Source organism: Callorhinus ursinus, unplaced genomic scaffold (assembly GCF_003265705.2).
Source record: "Callorhinus ursinus isolate GAN/ISIS: 27379988/994484 unplaced genomic scaffold, GSC_fseal_2.0 scaffold68, whole genome shotgun sequence".
Lineage (NCBI taxonomy): Eukaryota > Metazoa > Chordata > Mammalia > Carnivora > Otariidae > Callorhinus > Callorhinus ursinus.
Window position 1 is genome coordinate 2,246,802 of NW_027397130.1, and position 19,568 is coordinate 2,266,369.

Genomic DNA, 19,568 nt, shown 5'->3' on the forward strand with positions numbered 1-19,568 from the left:
TGCTCCATCATTTCCATGACACCTTTGCCTAATTACCCAGTGTGCCGTTCATTTGGATGTCAGTGCTGCCGCATGCTTGTGCCTCTAATTAATAATTTGGTAAAACTCCATGCGGGGCCCGGCCAGGGCACTGCAGCAGGGACTGCTGAGGCTGGGACAAACCTGGAGGGGGTGGGCCAGGTCCGTGAGGAACTTCCCCGCCCCCAGCGAGTGCAGAGGCCTTGGGCTGGAACTCAGGACTCTGGCTCCTTGCCCCCAGCTGTTCCCACCAGGCCCTGAAGGCCGAGGTCCAGCCCCTTCAGGCCCCATCGGGAAGAGGCAGGAAAACAGACTCTCAGGAGTGGTGTACACCAGGACCTTTGGGCCCTGGAGAGTTGGGACCCCAGGAGCCTGGGAGAAGAGTGAGGGATGGTCAAAGGTGCTGAGGAGCCTGGCTAAAAACTGGACTCAAATGGGCCAATGCCTGTGGCTAGAGAGTAGGGGTGCGGGAGCAGGGGGTCCTTGGGACAGTTAGGACCATGGCCAGGCATCCCCCCTGAAGCCTGGCTTTGGCCCGATCATGAAGGGCCACTCCCAGCCCTGGGTGTCTCCCATTCCTGAATGGGCCAAGAGAGGGGAGGGTGCACAGGCAGGGGTCCCCAAGGTGGGGAAACCCAAGGGGCCCAAGTGTGACCTGCAATGGCCAGGCCAACCCACCTCATGGGAGCCTCTTACTCCCAGCCCTTGGGCAGGGTGGGGACCTAGGGAAGGGGTGCAGAGGCTGCTGGGTTAACAGAAAAATCTATTTGGATCCAACTTGAATTATTGAGTGGCTCAAGATTTATTCTTGGCTCTGGGGCAGGCTGTGGTCTGTGAAGATGGACATCATTTCAGCCCTATTTTTAAGGTTCTGTGGGAGGGAGCTGAGACACCACCCACTCAGGGTCCCCACACACCCTTCCACGCTGGGGTGGGGGTGGAGGGGGGCAAGACATGCCCCCCTGAAGCCCCCTCCTCACACCCACGCCCAATGCTTTCTGGGTCTCCTGCAAATGACCCTGGCTGGCAGGTCCCCACCTCAGCCCCTCCACCTGCCTCCATGGACACCTCTCTGCCACCACCCCTCTCCCTGAACTCCCAGCCTGGCCCATGTCTGACCCCTGCACCCCATTCCCCTAAGCCCAGTCCCCTCTGAGAAGCCCTGGCTGTATCTATGCCCGCATCCCCAGGGTGGGCGGGCTCTCAACAAACTGCCGAAACCCTCTGTCTCTTCCCCGCAACTCTGATCTGCGCTCCATGCCTTGGTTGGCCGTTGGAAGGGTTGAGGGGTCCACGGCACCCCCACAGTGCTATGGGTTCTCTTCCTGGAAGCCAGCATTACCCTTGTATCAGAGCCAAAGATATCACAAGAAAACTACAGACCAATAACCCTTAGGAATATCGATCTAAAAGTCCTCAACAAAATACTAGCATATCAAATTCAGCAGCATAGTAAAAGGATTATACATCCATGAGCAAGTGCAATACACCCCAGAAATGCAGAGTGGCCCAAAATACAAAAATCAACCCACATGACACAGCACATTACAGAGTGGAGGAAAACGGTCGTTACGATAGGTGCAGAGGGGGCTGGACACACCCAAGCCCCGTTCGAGATCAAGACAGAGGCTGGGAACAAAAGGGAGCTCCTTCAACCCGAAAAGGGCGTCCGTGAAGAGCCCACAGCCCACACCGTCCTCACTGGGGACTGAGAGCGCTCTTCCTCAAATCAGGAGCAAGACAGGGATGTCTGCGCTCACCACTGGTATTCAACGTCCTACTGGAAGCCCTAAGTGGACAATCAGGTAAGGAAAGGGCAGAAAAGGCATTCGGATTGGAAAGGAAGAAGGAAAAGTAAAGTCTCTATCCGCACACGACATGACCTTACACGGACAGCACCCTGCAGAACGTGTGTGCACATGCGCAAGCGCACACACCCCCCGGGCCAGCAAATTACAGCACAGTCACCGAGCATAAGACACAAAACCCAGTGGTATTTCTGTATGCTAGCCATGAACAATCCAAAAATGAAGTTAATAAAACAATTCCATTTATAATAGCATCAAAAAGAATGAATACTTAGGAATAAGTTTAACCAACGGAAGAGTAAGATGTGTACACTGAAGGGGCGTCTGGGTGGCTCAGTCGGTTAAGCGTCCAACTCTTGATTTGGGCTCAGGTCATGATCTCAGGGTCGTGAGACTGAGCCCCACATGGGGTTCTGTGCTGGGTGTGGAGCCTGCTTGAGATTCTCTCTCCCTCTGCTCCTCCCCATCCCCCTCTCAAAAAAAAAAAAAAAAAAAAAGACCTGTACACTGAAAACCACATGATGATGTGGACAGAAGTTCACGGAGAAGTAAAGGAAAAGGCCCCTGAGCACAGTGCCGGCAAGACTGAGCACCACTAGGGGGCTGTGCTCCCTGAGTCGGTCAGTGCAGTGCCCTGCCAAAGTCCAACTGCCTTTTTGCAGAAATGGACAAGATGGTCCTAAAACTCATACAGAATTGCCAGGGACCCAGAAGAGCCATACGTAAACAGTAGCTGGAAGCAGGTCAGAGATCTAAATGTAAGAGCTGAAACCATAACTCTCTTAGAGGAAATCTCCATGACCCTGGATTAGGCAATGATTTCTGCAATATATGACACCAAACGCACAAGCAACAGATGAGCAACAGATACATTGGATTTCATCAAACTCAACAGCTTTCATGCACAAAGAACACTATCCAGGGAGTGAAAAGACAGCCCACGGAGTCGAGGGAGCCCACGTGTGAGTTACGTAACCGAGAGGGGTCTGGTAAGCAGAGCACAGAGAGAACTCTCACGGCTCCCCAACAACACAACAGCCCCATTTCAAAAAGGGCAAAGGATTTCTGCAGACATTTCGCCCAGAAGGATGGACAAATGGCCAATGATCACACAAAAGATGCTCACCGTCCTCTGTCATTAGGGAAATGCACATCACACCCCCAGGACGGCCAGAATCACGAGTGGCAGAGGGGAAACCCGGGAGCCCCGTGCCTTGCTGGAGAGCATGTGGAAAACAGCAGGAAAGCAGTGTGGCTCTCCCCCAGAAGGTAAACACACAGCCGCCATAGGACCCAGACACTGCCCTCCTCCGGATACACTTGGAAGGATGGACACCCGAGTGCATACAAACACCCGTCCGCCCGTGTGCATGGCCACGCTACTCGTAATAGCCACAGAAAGGAACAGGCCACACACTCAGGCACGGGTGGGTGCCTGCAACATGGGCTCTAGCCGCACAACAGAGTCACACCGGGCAGTACACAGCGGCACCGCTCGGTGCTGCACACGGAGGATCCATGAAAATCCTGGGCTCAAAACATCGGGCTAGAGATGTGAGGGCAGCCGGACCCAAAGGCCACACACCGCGTGACTCTGCATGGACTCCAGTGCCCACGGCTGCCAGGGCAGGGGGAGTGACTGCTCACGGGGAGGGGGGGTTCCCTCTGGGGTGATGAAGCAGCTCGGCAACTAGACAGTGGTGCTGGTGGCACAAGATTCTGAATATACTAAAAACCACTGAATTGTACACTTTTAAGAAATGCTTAAAATGGCAGCTTCTGTGACGTGATTTTAATTTCAAGACAAAAACTTCTCAGGTGAGTTGTCTGCAAACTTCTCTCCAGGCTCTGACCTGCTCTTCACTGAGGGGGATGGGGACCCCACCTGGCCCCTCCAGTGACCAAGGAGCCAGTGGCTTTCAGCTGAGCACCCCTCCCACCCCAGGGGGGAGCTAGGGCCATCTGCTTGCACCCCTTGGAGAGATGGGGCCCCAGGGGTGGCTGGTGCAACCTGGTGCCAAGCCTCCAGGGATCCCAGGGAAGCTCTCCTGTCCGCGGTCTGGACCTGGGAGGCCTGGTCCTGTCTGCCCTGCCCTCTCAGGACTTGGGTTGTGCGGGCCTGGGGGGAGACGGGGACCCCTTTCCTTCCCTGCCCCTCGAGGAGCCCCACCCAGGTCTGCTTGTGCCCAGGGATCCCGTGCCCCTCAAACCTCAGGACAGGTGCTGGGGCGCTGGCTGCCGCTCCCACCCGTTTGTTTACGGGGAACTATGTCCACCACTAAGTGGAAGACTACATGTATTCTCCTACTTAACCCACCCAACCTGGGGTGCTTATAGCCCCGGGGAGAAAGCAGGCTCCGAATGCAAGGTCATACCCTCAGAGCTCCATCAGGTGTTATGTCACGCTTTCCCAAGGGACAGCCTATGTCTCAGTTGCAAAGCAGGGAGAACTGGGCCACCGTGGGCAGAAGTGAGCTGACAGCCACTTTCATGATGCTGGGGTGCAGGGTCTGAAGTCAGAGGCACAGCACCGGGAGCCTGGGAATCCCACGGAGGGCAGCTGGGGCTCCCCGTGCACCCCAGCTCTGATGAGTCCCAGCCCAGGACTGGGAGGAATGGAAGCTGGGGAAGCAGCGGGAGCAGGGCAGGAGGATGGAACCCGGTGTGCTCCTTCCCATGTGCAGGAGTCCCCTCGAAGGCGCCTGTGGAACATGCTGGCACCTGCTCACCCCACCAGGCCATGGAGAAGAGCCCCTAAGCAGCCTGGTGTCGCTCTACAGCCCCGCCTGTCCTGGGGCGATCCTGCTTCCTACTGAGATGTGTCCCAAACAGGGGCCGTTACCATCAAGTGGGGCCGTCCAACTCAGCCTCCCCCCAGCCGCCTGGCCTTGTAAGGGGGTCTCAGGAGCACCGTCAGAGCAGGAGGGGAAGGGGGCCAGCAGACTGCCTCGCCCACTGTCCCCCCTCAGCTCTCCCAGAGGTCTGGGTCCCAGAGAAGAGCTCACTTCTCACAAACGGAAGATGCTGGGGCGGGGAGCACTGGGACCCATGGTCGTCCAAGCCATGACAACCAGCTCTTTGAGAACTAGCATGAATGGCAAGAAAGGCCTCTTAAAATCACACTTCTCAGCAAATGTCAGCGTAGGGAGCCTGGGGGCTGTGGGCGAGGGTCATGGCCCCTGTGAGCTGGGACTTGCAGCCCTCAGTGAGACAAGCGGCTGGGACAGGGACACACTGCGACCCCGCACTGGAGGTTGGGCCTGCGGTAAGGAGGCTGGCAGGGGAGGGTGCCCGGCGGGCAGCAGCGAGGGAAGGCTAACAGCACTCCGGCCCAGAGGGGACGTGCCTCAACTGGCCTCCCAGAGTGGCAGGGCCTGACGCCCCTCCCCTTGGATACCAGCGCCGGTCCTCTGGCACCCGGACCACCCTGTGGGGCCCCCGATCGCCGAGTGTGCCAGCAGCAGGCAGGCTGGCAGACGGGCAGGGCAGCTGGGGACCAGGCCCGGTCACCCCAGCTTGCACCCTCCAGGGTCAGGGCAGAGGCCACTCAGTATGGCTGACTGGCCATGGGTGGAGATGAGGGGGAACTGGTGGTTTAAAAACAAACTCTGGGGGCGCCGGTGTGGCTCAGTCGGTGAAGCAGCTGCCTTCGGCTCAGGTCATGATCCCAGGGTCCTGGGATTGAGTACCGCATGGGGCTCCCTGCTTGGCAGGGGAATCTGCTTCTCCCTCTGCCTCTGCCTGCCGCTCTGCCTACTTGTGCTATCTCTCTGTCACGTAAACAACATCTTAAAATAAATAAATAAATAAATAAATAATACAAATAAAAACAAACTCTGGAAAATAAAAACACAAAAGCAAAAAAAGCAGCAGGGGTGTGTGCTGAAGGAGCAGACGGACGACGAGCAGCCGGGGACAGACACGTAGTCTGGTAGTCTTAAGCCCAACTGGGCACTTTTAGAAAAAAACAAAACACACCAAAAAATCCCCATGAACCTTAAATGTCCTTCCCGTGCTCCTGGGAAAGCAACATCAGGCTCCTTCTAGGGCTGATGCTCTGTGGTGTGAGATCTGTCTCGTGCGGAGCTCTTGACAGCCTTGTGACTGAGACCTCGGAGCAGGAGGGGCCGTCCCCCGGGCCCATCCCAGCGGGGCCAAGCCTGCTGCCGTCCCTGTGGGTGGTGCAGCCGCCGTGCGCTGGGGCCTGGGCGCTCTACCTGCTACTGAGGGGGCCGTGCCCCCAGTCACTACTCCAGGCAGGGGCAGGAAGTTAGGCAGCCTGAGCTCTTTGCCATGTCCAGCTCAGCTCCCCACTGCCGCTGCTGGCCCTGCCGGTGTCTTGGGGCCTCAGCTGTGGCCCTCGGGGGGCCTGCCCTCACCTTCCGGCTCTTCCAAACCTTCCTGAGGGCACATCTTTGGCCTCTGCACCTTCTGGCTCCTGGTAATGACATCAACAAGGGGCAGCATCAAACACAGAGCCAGCCCGAGTCCCCCCTGCTCCCCAGGTGGTGCCTGGAAGCTGCTGCTGATTCAAGAAGGAGCAGATCCTGCTGGTCAAGGGCTGCGTACACTCCAGCTGGCCAGCCCCCACCCCCGGGGGAGCTGTGGGGGGCACCCATTCTCAAAACAGCTTAGCTGGGCCTAGGATGGCCCTCGGCTTAGAAGTAAAAAGAGCTCGAGGAAAAGCCGACAGTAACCTCTCTGGGGCTCATCAATGCCACCCACGCCTGTTCCACAGGTGGACAGTGGGCCACGGTGTCTGTCTCATGGCAAGGTGCTGTCAGGGTTAAATAACCAGCCACAGTCGGCTGTGACCATCCGTGCCGGGCTCTGCCACCAGAACCCACCAGGACAAGAATGACTGTGTCTGGCGCTCAGATACGGAACTGAGGCCCAGAGAGTGTCACAGTCATGGCAGCCGGTGCCCAGGATGAGGACCGGGTCCGTCTGACCCCCATGCCTTCCTGTGGAGCCCACACCCCAGCCCCACGCAGGCAGTGGACAAGGCAGGTGGGGGCAGCCCTCGTGGGCTGCAGGAAGTCCCACTGGCCCGGAGGCAGCCCAGGCCTCACATCCGGCTGCCTCGGCTCTGCCACCCCTCCAGGGACTCTGCGTCCTCCGCCCAGCCCCACAGGGAGGGGGCCCCACCATGATCAGCCCCACGCTGTAGCCACCGCCACTGAGTGCTCCCAGCACTCACCTCTCCTGCCCTGGTGCGGGGGGCCCGGGGACTCCCAGGGTCCTGCGGATGTAGTCTCGAGAGCGAATGTCAGCCTGAGGAGAGGGGGGCTCACGTGAGAGGTGGTGGCCTCTAGACAAGCCCCTACCCCCCAACAGCCTGGCGCAAACACTCTTGCTTCCTGGAGAAAGCCACAGAGGTTAATGCCAGGCTGTCACAGGCCCAGCCTTCGGGGGGGCCTGGAGCTGCAGCCCTGTGGGTGACACAGTGGCAGGTCCCTGAAGGGCCCGAGGGCACAGGCCAAGCGGGAGGCCCTGGGTTGTCCCTGGGACCCAGTGGGGCCACTTGGCTCTCGCTGGCTTCGTGGCCTGTGCTTCCATAGCTTTTGCTTCTGTTCCAGCCCTGTTCTCTGAGGGTCTGCTTCCGCCCGGCTGCTGGCCTGTCTCCCTGGCTCGTGTCGGCTATGACCCCCCTCCCCAGGGAAGTGTCGCCAGAAGGTTCCGTAAAGTCACTGGAATGGACAGGATCCAGGCAGACCTGAGGGAGGGGGGCTCCGGCCAGAGCAGGACCCTGGAGGCATCCCCTAGAGGCCCAGCTCTTCACAGCCCTGAGCCACAGCCACACAACGGGCTGCTGCCGCCACCTGCAGGCCAGCCTGCACACCAGCAGCCGGGGGCGGTGCCAGGGCCCCCGAGGTGGTGGTGGCTGCCAGCAGCAGGGAGGCACAGCCAGGGCGTCACGGGCGTGCTGAGCTGTGCGGACCGGCTCTCAGCATCTGGCTGGGGCCCCTGGGCCCAGTCACCTCGAGCTGACCCAGCGCAGGTCATGGGGAGACAGGGGAAGCCGCAGGTACCAGGGAGGTTCCAGGCACTTTGCCCTCCTGTCCTACAGCAGCACTGAGCCAGCAATCTGGGCCCCAGGGCTGGGCAGTACAAACCAGCACCTGTTGCCTAGACGGGCTCCCCCAGCCCCTCCACACTGCCCACAGAGCCACTGTGACTCACACCCAGGTCCCTGCAAGGAAGCCTTGCTGAGAGCCTTGCGCCACCCTGGCCCTGGCTCTGGCCGCACCTTCCTCTGACTTTCCTGCTGGCACCAGATTCATTCCCGCAACAGGGCCTTTACAGATGTGGGTCCTTGAGCCTGGACTGCCTTTCCCCCTCCTCTGGCTGGTCTCTTCCTGAGGATGGCTTCTCACAGACTTCCCGGGACACACACCTACCTGTGACTGGTGATGCCCTGTCACCACCGAGCCCACCAATGCAGGCCCACAGGCAGCTTGTGCTTAGGTTCTATCTCCTACAGGCTTTTATTTCCTCTGCCAAGCCAACCTGTTCCCCAAAGTTCTGCTCCCAACCCCCTGGGAACGTGGTGACACCGTCACCGATCTAGGTGCTGGGGGCCTGGCCCAGCCACATCCTGCCATCTCCTGACTGATGACTGGTCCAGCACAAGCCTTCCTCAGTACCACCTGCAGCCCTGCAGGGGCCTCCCCAGCAGAGGATGCGGTCTCGCTCCCAAGCCAGCTGGGCAGGTCAGGCACTGAGGGGTTCACCAGGGGTAGGCAGGCCACTCTGCCGCCTGAGGTGACATCAGCTGATGCTCCCGATGACCCCAGTATGGGGTGCAGGAGACTGAAGCTGCGTGCAGGAGCACAGCAGACCCCAGGGCCCAGGCAGGGCAGGGCCCCAGGATCAGCTCTGGTCCCCCTCTCCTCCCTCCAGAGCCCAGCGGGGCCTAACCAGGCCCTTCCACAGATGCTTGTGGTGAGGGAAGAGCAGAAGGCGTATGTGGTCCACCCACCTGGCGCACGGGCTCTGGGATCCGGAACTTGCAGCAGCCTCGAGTGAGGCGTACGGCAGCTTCCAGGCTTATCTTGTGGCCCACAGAGATGTAGAGGGGCTTGCTGCTGTGGTCGTGGCTCTTCAGGGCCTAGAATAAGGAAGGCAAAGTCAGAGTGCAGTAGAGCCAACCCCGGGGGACTCCACGACTAACAACCGGTCGGGGGCAGGCTGTGGAGAGTGCAGCCCAGAGGTCCCCTCAGCATAGCCGAGGGGGGGGTTGCAGGGCACACCCTGGGTCAGTCAGAGGGGCAGGGGAGCGGACAGGGTCTGGAGTGCATGAACACCTGCATGCATGTTTGCGGGTGCCACCCCCAGGGGTGTAGGCCCCTGGCCACTCACCATGCCCAGGACAGTCCCAGAGCCTCCTATTAGAGGAAATGAATCTCCTCCAGCCCGCAGAAGTCGTATCTGGAAAACGGGAAGAAAATACATGGAAAAAGTCTTTTCTCAGCGTAGGGCAGAGAGCAGGCCTGTTAAGTTTTTGAAGTTCGAGTGGCGGCTAGGCAAGGACAGGGAAGGGCCCAGGTCTGCAGCCCTGGCGAAGCCCCGCAGCCTCGGCTATGCGCACAGCCATCCCACGAGCAGACTTGGCATCCGGGAGGCCATCCCCAGCACCGTCCGACCCTGATGAGACCCTTGGAACGCAGTTCTCTCTCCCTTGTTCTGCGGACGAGGAATCCGGGGCCTGGAGGCCCCAGGGCTGATGGGTGAAGGTGCCAGGCTGGCCTGAAGGCCTGGCGCCCACCCACCCAACCTGACCGCCGGACACACAGGTGCTTCCCGCGGGCCGGAACCACTTCCCGCCTCCTGCGAGGAATTTCAGGATGTTTGGTTCAACCCAACAAAATCTTTCTAGGGGCAGGGATTGGTGCACTGAGTCACTCAGGAGCCACCTAAGTTTGGTCCCCAGCTCCACCAACAACTGTTCTGTGCAGACACTGGTCTGCCCCGAAGACTGGCACAAATGTGACCACCGCTCTTGGAGGCTACCATCCAGCAGTAGAGCCAGATGCGCCACCGGGTCCCTCTGGAGCGGGGTGCCACGTTCCCAACGCCAGCCTTGAGGGGGCCAAAGGAGGGAGATGCTGGGAGAAGGTGGGCTGAGGAAGCTCTGAGGCAGGCCGGGCAGCATCAACCTGCAGGCCCTGGACTGGGGCCCCACAGGCTCCCAGATGTCCTGTTCCCAGTCACTGGGGGCCCTTGCCCTAGACGGGCCGCCACAGCAGCCCAGAGGTAGCGGGTACAGGAGCGGCAGGCATGCGCCCAGAGGCTGGGCGCACTCAGACAGCACCCCTCCAGACTGGCCATCTGCTGCCGTGACCCATGACCCACAGGGGACGCAGGGCACGCACAGAGAAAGGTGGGGCTTTCTTACTCTGGGCTAGGGAGTCAGGGCCGTGAGAGCGCCAGCAGGCCAGGGCTGGATCAGAGGTGCCTACGGGGCAGGTCCGTGGGGTTGTTTGAGCCTGCATGCCCCCCACAGGCCCTCTGTGTGCCCTCCCCTTGGGCGGCGTCACCCCCATCCCTCACCCTCCCCTTGGGCGGCCTCGCCCCCATCCCTCACCTTCTCCTTGTGCTGGGCGTTGTTCTCTAGCCCGTCCACCTGTAGAAGTTTCTTGGCTACCCCAATGCAGGGCAAGTCTGTGAGGACGCCGAGGTGGCAGGCCACTCCGAAGCCTACAGGGGCAGAGAGTGAGGCTGGGCTGGTGGGGCAGTGAGCCAAGTAGTCGAGAGGCGGCGTAGAGACAGAGGACAAACCAGAACCTGCTGAGTCTTCCCAGGTAAACAAAGGCCTGTCGGCGGACTGAAGACCGGGAAGACAGGACTGGGAGAGCCAGCCTGAGCCGGGACGTAGCCCCCTGCCCCACTTTCACAGTTGTCAGGCTGGGGTGGAAGATGCCTCCTTCCCCCTGGCAAGGTCCGGAGCCTGATTAGTTCACGATGCTTCACACTGGTTCTCCTCTTTCTGGCAATTTCCATCCTCTTCTCCCCCTTGTAGTTGCCATCAGGCCCGTGTCACCCTCCCAGCACATCCTGGGGCTCCTGCCAGGCAGTGCATATACAGTGGCTGGGGGCCTGGCCCCACGTTGGCACCACGGGTCCCAGGTCCCTCTGCTGCCCCACCCCCAGGCTTGTGTCTGAGGGTGAAACCTCTCCTCTCCCTCGGTCACTCTCTGTGGCCAGTGTCCCGGTGCCCAGGTGGGTGCAAGTTTCCCAGCGTCAGTGGGGAATGGGCACCCCTGTCTGGTTTCCATCGAGGGCCTGTCACTACTCGGGGTGGGACGAGGTGGGACAGGCCAGCTGAGCAGCAGTCAGGACCAACTGGCCGAGGGTGCTTGGGACGGGCCAGCATGGAGTGCTAGGGGAGGCCTCAGGGGCGGGCAGGAAAAGAGGCAGGGTCCTGACAATGAAATCAAGCCCAGGGAAGCATGGCCAGTGCCAGGCCTGCAGCAGAGGGCCTGGGGCAGGGTGCAGGCAGTCCGGAAGGACACTCGTCAGAACTGCCCCCTCCTGCGCCCTGTCTTTTGGGAGCAGGATTACCTCGGTGGTGGAGAACCCCATTTCCATCCACAAGGAGGACCTGGAAGAGCCATAGGTGAAAGTCAGTCAGCCGAACTGCCCCTCGCCCATCAGACCAGGGCATCCCAGATCAAGGGGGGTGGGACTGCCACTTCTGGGGGGCGCGGGCGGCTTTTTAGAAAATCCGATCCCTCTCCTCAAGGTAAAAGTGCATCCTTTCCAGGGAGTTCAGAGCTCTCCCTGTGCGGTGGGTGATGCGGCTGGCAGAGGCCTTCCCTCCTGGGTGGAAACCAAGGGCCCTTCTCCTTGGTCGTGGTACCTGCCTGGGGCACGAGGCGGGGCTCCTTCTCCCGCAGCCGCTGCACTGCGTCCTCCAGGAAGGGCACCTCTCGGAAGGCCAGGAAGCCCGACATGTAGGGCGCCGTCAGGCTAACCATGCAGCAGTCCTCATACACCACCTGTCACCGGGCACCCAGGTCACAGGTGGGTGCGGCCCTTGGCCCTTCATCCTTTAGGCCTCGTGGTGCTGCCAGCTCCCTCCCCATCTCCCAGCATCCGCCCCCCCTCAGCCACACCTCTCTGGGGGAAGAGTGCCCGGTGACAAGGTGACTGCCCTGCAAATGGGTGGCGGGGAATCAGCCTGCTGCCTTTCAAAGGTGCTCACACACTTCCTGCACCAGGCCCTCCTGCTCGGGTCACCTCTGTGCACCCCACACCCGGCTGTCAGCTGTCGGGAGGCTCAGAGAAGACAAAGCACAAGAGCGTGTGTGTCTGAAGTGCCACCAGACTAAGGATGTCGCTGTTCCCCATTAGAAGGAAAGGCCAGGTCTTCACAGGGTTACAACCACAAGAAAGGCAAACCTGGCTCTAAGAAAAGAGATTTCAAAGAATCCAGAAAAGGACAGGTGGGTTCTCAGAGCTAGACAATCTGAAAGAGAAACTGGGTCCCAACGGACAGGAGAGTCTAAAGAGAGACTGTCAGGCCACCAGAGCAAAGAGCCCTGGGGCCTTCCAAACCACACCTTCAAACCCCCCGCCCCCCGAAGCTGGGCTCGAAGTGCTTACGCCCCAGAGAAGGGGCCGCTTTCCCCAAACATGAGGGTGGGGGCTTGTGACTCCAGCATCCTGATCATGGACTCACAGGAAGCTTATCCAACTGCCAATGACCCAAAGTGGGTGGGTCTCATCTGAAGACAGAGCAGACATCGACTCACCGCGAGCCCAGTGCTGGGGCACAGAGCCCCACGAAGCTCAAACGTGGCCTGAGCTCTCACAGGACCATGGCTGCTTACGTCTGAATCTGTCCGCACAAGCTCCAGAAACCAGAGACCCACAAGGAGAGGGCATAAAGCTCCGCGGACACCACGTCCACGGCATGACCCAGGGATGAGCCTATTACGACCATTCATGCGCACCGACGTGGGGAAGTGAACAGCCTGGAACAGCAGAGACAGCTCTAGATCTGGGCTGGGCAAGGACAGGGGGGGACTGGGGTGGGGGGGGGAAGGGCCGGTGCTGGGGAACAGATGGAATGAGACCCATAGGCAATCCTGGCCAGTGGGGACCCGGGGGAAGAGGCACGGGAGGACACGGGACCAGCAGGGGCCTTGCAGGAAGACGCGGCCTCTGGGGAGAAACCGGGGAGCCCTGCAGGGTTGTGGTGAAGAAAATGAGGCCAGAAGCGCGAGGCTCTTCAGAAACAAGAGTGTCAAGAATCGGAAGGCATGCTGGCCATGGTCAACTCAGAAAAGGACACCGCTTACTGGAACAACTACACTTTACCGTCCCTCATGATCAGAGAAACCCAGCCAGCTACCCAAAGCCCCGGCCCTCCAGACACCTGTCTAAGCACAACTCGCCACGCACACTGAAGGCTGTGCAAACTCAGACGGCAATGACCCAACTCATGACTCGTTAAATAAATGCTGCCAACCAGCTGTGCAGCGGTGGAGGAAAATGAACCATTCCTACACGCAGATTGAGAGCACAAGGCAAAAATTAAACACTCAGGACAGACATAAACAAAAACACCGGACAGCCAAAAAAGCCAGAGCGCATGGCCGAAGAAGAAAAACAGGGCGATGGAGCTGAGTGCTTCAACAGAGCACTTAAAGCCTCAATCCAAGAAACGTTCCAGAAAAAAGGGAAATCTGACCCCACACATTCAAAAAGCCAGCTGTCAACTTGGAGAAACGGACCTGGAACAGTCAGCTCAAGAAATACGTGAAAGACAAGGAGTAAAGGAACAGGTATCATAAAGGGTACCCCCACCCAGAGTCCACGTGACCCAAGGGCAGCAGTGGGCGTGCACCACACGTCCACCCTCTACAATCAGGAAGCAAAACCAGCTCAAGAGGCAACTGGGGAAATGTGCCATGGACAGGGATCCAGGTGGTGCTAAGGGAATGTGAAGACTGCTATCAGGTCCACATAGGTCCCTCTCGGGACAGGCCTGCAGAAGTGCTCCCAGGTGAGCTGTCAACACCTGCGGATCCCTCAGCGCACGCACACACGCACGCCCGCACACAGAAAACGAGAATTCGGTTGGCAAGAGCTGGATCTAAGCAGAGAGTAAACGGGTGTTAAATGCGTTATTCTTCCAATGTTTCAATGTTTACACATTTCCAAGTTAAAAATCTGGAAAAAGAAAAAAACCTCAATCGTGTAATGGCTGTGTGAGCACGATCCGGACGGTCAGTAATCTCTGTGAAGATCTGCAGGTTTCAACCTAAGTGGGTGACGTGGCTCCTAAACACTCAGTCTCTTTGGTGCATTTAGACCCACCGAACTTGGGTGGAACTCAGTTCAGTTCTGGCGCCTGACGCAAAGCCGGACCCTGCTAACTGCAGGCATCCCAGAGGGCCAGCAGCAAGGGAAGAAGCTGGAAGTCACACCAGTGAGCCTCTGAGGACAGAGCAGAGCAGAGAGACGGAGAGCACAGAGTGGTCTTCAGATAGTGGGAGGGTGGACATGGAGGAAGGCGGGAAAGGTCTGTTCTGCACTCTGCTGCCTGAGGCCCAATCGACGGGCAGAAGTCACAAACATTTCAGCTCCCTGTAGAAAAGAAAATACTAACCAGGCGTCGGACCACGGAACGGGCTCTGTTGTGAGGCCCCCATTTGTCAGGGATATACTGAGGAAAGGACTCCTGGCTGCATGGAAGGCAGACCAGCGCTTCCCACCCTGGCTCTGCTGCGCGATCACAGGGACGCTTGTTTAAAGAAGATTTCCTGGGAGATTCTTTTTTCTTTCCAGAAATGAGTTGGGGCTCTGGGATAAATATATCTTTTAAAAACTTTATTGAGGTAGAATTTACTACTATAGAGTTCACCTGTTTGAGGTGCATACTTCACTGTTTTCTATTTACAGAGTGGTACAACCATCTGATCCTAGAACATTCTCATGAACCCCCCCACAAACAAATCTCACCTCCCTTTGCAGTCACACCCCATCCATCCTTCTCCGTAGCCCTCAGCAACCAGGCACTTGTTTTCTGTCTCTGGATTTGCCTATGGGATTTGTATACACCTCCAGCAGACTGACTGGGCAGACCTGCGGTCAGGCATCTGGGAGCCTCTGCACCAGACTCTGCCCAAGCCCCATTCCTAGTCTAAGCTCCCACAGCAGAGGGCAATGAACGCCGAGTCCAACCGAGCAGCAGGCACTCTGCTCTGTGCTGGGACTACAAGAGGATCACCCTACCCTTGAGAAGCCCCAGTTAGTGCGTAACTTTATTACAATGGAAAAAGCACTGCGTTGAGAGACACCACAGACGAGGATGAGAGGACGTTAATCCTGCATCAGGGAGAAAGAACAGAGACGGGACTATGTGAACTGGGGCTTGAAAAGTGAGCAACTAGCTAACGTTTATTTTTTTGAGGGCTTACCACGTGCCAACTAATTGGTTTCCACGCATGATCTCATTTACCCTTCACAACTTAGCTGGCTATCAACAGTGTCACTGTCCCCGAGTTATGTCCCCGAGTTAGAAAAAAGGAAGTGAGAGGCCCAGGGGAGTGAAGTGGGAGTGGCAGAGGGGAAGTAAAGACCAGGCTGTCTGGCTCCGGAGGCTGGACCTTATCCCGGAGGCCATCCTACAAACTGACCAGGGGACCTGTGAGGGCAGGGACTCGGGTTCCACTACCACCCTAGATCCCGCTCTCAGCACACAGCAGGCGCTCAGCACATTTTTGCTGAGTTTTGACTAACAGAGTCTTCCAAGTAAAGCACAAAGACACTGAAGCAGGAACACGTGGTCTTTAGGAGCAGGCAGATGAGGGAAAGAAAACCTCTTGAGCTGCAGAGCAAAGGTTTCCTTGTCAAGCTCTTCTTTAGTCAAGGCTTCCTGAACTGTGGACCCCAAACGAATCATGGGCATACTGTTCACTCGTTCACGTCCCTATCTGAGTGTCTTCCATGGGGCAGGCATCAAGCTACGCTCCCACAGCTACAGCTGATGGGCATGGCAACACAGTTCCTATCACTGTGGAGTTTACATCCTGGGGAGGTAGAGACACCCACCAATTCCATCCCAGTGCAGTAAAGGGGAAAGAGAGGGTACTGAGTGTTTCCCGGTCCTGCAGGGAGAGCGGGGTGCTTACTGGGGGACCTGAGAGGTGAGTAGGGGTTAGCCAGGAGAGGAAACATCAGTGCAAAGGTCAGGCAGGCAGAGAGAGCATGGTACGTTCGAGGAATCTGAAGTACCCCGGAGTGGGGAATGGGGGTTGGTGAGGGTTGAACCTACAGCTTGACATTCAGTAGGGTCAGATTCCGAAGGGTCTTTACACTTATTAGCAAGTCCAACCCCACTTTCCATGAGATCACAGAATGGGCACTGAAGTGTTCTAAGTGAACTAGGTGGTAGTGTGACCACATTTACTTTTTAGGAAAATCGCTCTGCTGGTAGCATGGAGAAGAAGCCACAGAGGGCAGTCCTGAAGGCAGAAGACCCAGCAAAGCTTCTACTCCGTTCTCTGCAGGAAGGGGGACAGGGGCACATCCCACCGCTGGGAGGATGCAGACAGGGGGCCAGATTCCTGGCAAAAATGGAGCTAGCGTGGGACAGAATGGAACTGGACGTGTGAATGACGCTCTGGGGAGACAGGGATTTCCAGCTTGGGCAATTCGGGGTGAGCTGCTGCGGGGCCACGGAGATGGGAAGCCCAAGGCGATGATCAACTTGGAGTAAAGACGGGAGTTAATTCAGATTTTAAGTCACAGAATCTCTTTTAGTCCTTACTCCCCTCCTTCCTTCTTCAAAGGCTTCCCAACCTATTCAGGAAATCCTACAAAAGGAGAAGCAGGGTTGTACGGGGGCACAGGCCCCTGTCCCGACGCCCCAGCCAGAGCGGGGCGCCCCCGGGGTTACCTCGAGCTCAGGGTAGCTGAGCACCACCAGGGAGGCACAAGCGCTGACACTGTCGCCCTTCACAAAGGACACGTCCACGCCCCCGACCCTCTGCAGCCCCGAGAAGGCGGCGTCCCGCTGCCACGCCTCCGTGTCCCGGTCCACGACGAGGGCCTTCAGCCGGGCTTGCTCCCTGAGGGCGACACACGTCCAGCGGACCTCCCGACCCCGCACGTCTGGGCGCGGGGTGGGGAGAGGTGGAGGCTCTTCCCTGGGGCACTCCCGGTCTCACCACCCGCCCCGAGAACACCCCTCCGCGGTCTCACCACCCCCTTCCCGGGGAGCCCGGCCCCGGGAACACCCCTCCGCGGTCTCACCACCCCCTTCCCGGGGAGCCCGGCCCCGGGAACACCCCTCCGCGGTCTCACCCCGCCTTCCCGGGGACACGCCTTCCGCGGTCTCGCCCGCCCTCCCCGGGAAGCCCGGCCTCGGGGACAGCCCGTCCACGGTATCGCCCCCACCTTCCCACCGCCCCGAGACCCGGCGCCAGAAGCAAGCGCGGCTGACCCCCGCAGACTACAACTCCCGAAGGCCCTTTCGTCCGCGGGCCGGGCCCCCGCAGCCCCAAAGTCGCTCCGGTCCCCGAAACTTGGCAGTCAGCCAACCCCATTACCGTTTCCAGAGCGACAGAGTCTCCTCGGGCGGCCACGCCACCGCCTCCCGGGCCATGGCGCACCCCCAAGCGCCCCTTCCGGTGGCGTCACTTCCCGCTGCCGTCATTTCCGGTGGCCTGCGCGCAGGCGCCCGGTCGTCCTCGTGGGCTTGGAGCGGCTGGCTGGGGCTCGGGGTCCGAGCTGTGTGTTTCCAGACGCCGCCGCCTGGTGGCGGGAGGCTCGCTGGAACCCGCCCCCGACCCCAGGCCCCCTCAGCCCCCCTCCCCCCGTCGCCGCCCCCCAGCCCCCACCCCGGCGACCCGAGCGGCACGTCCGGACGCACGCTGGCAGGAGCGTGTGAGCGCGTGCGCGGGAGTCGTCGTCGGGTCGAAGGCTCGGGCGGCGCTTAGAGCAGCCTCGTGCCTGGACGGAGGAGCAGCAAAGCCGAGGGGTGGGCGGATCGCTGTGCGCTGCCGGCGGGGAAGGGCGACAGCAGGGGTCGCTGGTACAGCGCTGTCGGCCCGCGGCCCGGGAAGGGCGCCGGTCCCCAGGCTCCTGGCGCAGGGAGGTGTGCAGTGCACCCCGGAGGAGCAGGGCGGGACGGACCCTCCCTCCCGGCCCTCGCTCTCTCCTTTGGCTTCACACCCCCGAGCGTCAGCCCCGACCGCGGCACTGTGGTTTTAGGTCCAAGGACGTCGGGGAAAGTTCTGGAGGCAGGACGCAAGTCCTCCCCGGGCCAGACTCGTGGGTCGTGGCGGGCCCAAAGCCTCACCCGCTGTGCTACACGCAGACAGCGGTTGGAACCCTGACTCTTAGCTCCAAGCTCCTCCCTTGTGCCAGGCCTTGTGCTGGATGTTGGGGCTACGGCTTCCTCGGGCGCAGTCGCACGGTGGCCTGCTGCAGTGAGAATGACCTACCAGCCGACTTTGGACTGGCCCTGGGGAAGGCCTCGCTGAGGGGGATAGTTAAGAGGAGGGCCGGCAGAGGGCACAACGCGCGTACGGGTCCTGTGGCAGGCAAGACATTGGTGTACTTGAGGCTCGGAGGGCGGCCAGGGATGCTGACGCGTAGGCGCTTGACCCATGGCGTATATGCTACCAGGGGGCGCAGAGCAGGCTGTGGATAAGAACTGTAGTCTGAGTATACATCTCAAAAGGAAACAGGGACGTTTGAGGTTCAGGAAAGACGTAGAGCATCTGACAACTGACGGGGCCTTGAAGGATGGGCAAGCGTTCAGCAGGGAGAAGAAATGAGTACTACTTCTGAGCGCCCACTGCACGGCAGGCACCATGCCCTGTTGTTTACCGGCACTATCTTCTTTCTCACCACAGCACTGAGAGGTATTTTACACGTCGAGAAGTCGGGGCTTAAAGAGGTCAAGGGCTTGCTCGAGGCCGTAGAACTGGCAAAGGGGAGAGCCAGGATTCACACCTGGGTCCGTCTGGGACACGGACATGTTGTGTGTCAGCCTTGTCATGGTACACAGCGGTGAGCATGAGGAGGCCCTTGGATGGGGACTGGGGGCCATTCGTGGGCCTGTGGAGCTGGGGCCGAAGTGGCTCTGGGCCATGACTCTGCCGTGCTGCAGGGTACAGGCCGGCAGGGGCGGGGATGCTGGGCCTCTGGTACTCTTGTCCTCAGGTTGGGGGTGGAGGCACGGGGCAGGGTTGAAGGCAGGTCTGTGTAGGGCGTGCAAGGTCTTGGGGTAGCTTGTGTGTGCTCCGGCTAGGGCTCCTCCCTCCACTTCTCTCTGCTCTTGCCCAGATGGCTCCCCCAAATCCTCCCGCCTCCTCAGAAGGAAGCAGGGTCCTGCTGTCCCCAGGACCCTGATGAGGTGAGAACAGCATTTACCTTTTTCTGGTGCTGCTTCTCCAGAGGTTGGAGCTGAGATTCACGATGCTCGTGCGTAAGCTTAATTAGTGACCAAGAAGGGCTTGGAGAGCGTTGCCTGAACCCAGGAATCGCCGACACCTCTCATGGTTGTCTCAGTTAATAAATGATGAAATCCCACGGCCCGGGACAACAGGTACATAATTTACACACACAACAAGGTCTTAAAGAAGAGATAGTGATCAGTTATGAAGAGTTTCGGGTGAGTCACCACCAGCCTAGTGACCGTCTCTGCCTGGGCCGAAAGCAGAAGGAGCCCCGACAGGGAAATGTGCAGGCGGCTGGATGCGATCAGAGAGGGGGAGGGGG

General features: G+C 59.3%; 1 protein-coding gene across 2 annotated transcripts; it reads right to left on the reverse strand.

Annotated features, from left to right (window-relative positions):
• Positions 1-5,734: 5,734 nt before the first annotated feature.
• On the reverse strand, positions 5,735-17,629 carry ENDOV (endonuclease V). Of its 2 annotated transcripts, none has more exons than XM_025859837.2 (9): positions 17,390-17,594; positions 16,738-16,909; positions 11,693-11,827; positions 11,391-11,430; positions 10,414-10,526; positions 9,189-9,257; positions 8,809-8,937; positions 7,027-7,100; positions 5,735-6,264 (listed from the first exon to the last, which is right to left on the reverse strand). In XM_025859837.2, the coding sequence occupies exons 1-9, from the start codon at positions 17,494-17,496 to the stop codon at positions 6,174-6,176; spliced, it is 930 nt and encodes a 309-aa protein (XP_025715622.1). In that variant the 5' UTR covers positions 17,497-17,594; the 3' UTR covers positions 5,735-6,173. The 2 variants fall into 2 exon arrangements, 1 of the variants encoding a protein (XP_025715622.1); XR_003205751.2 differs by having other exon boundaries at positions 6,205-6,264; positions 11,689-11,827; positions 17,390-17,629.
• Positions 17,630-19,568: the final 1,939 nt, after the last annotated feature.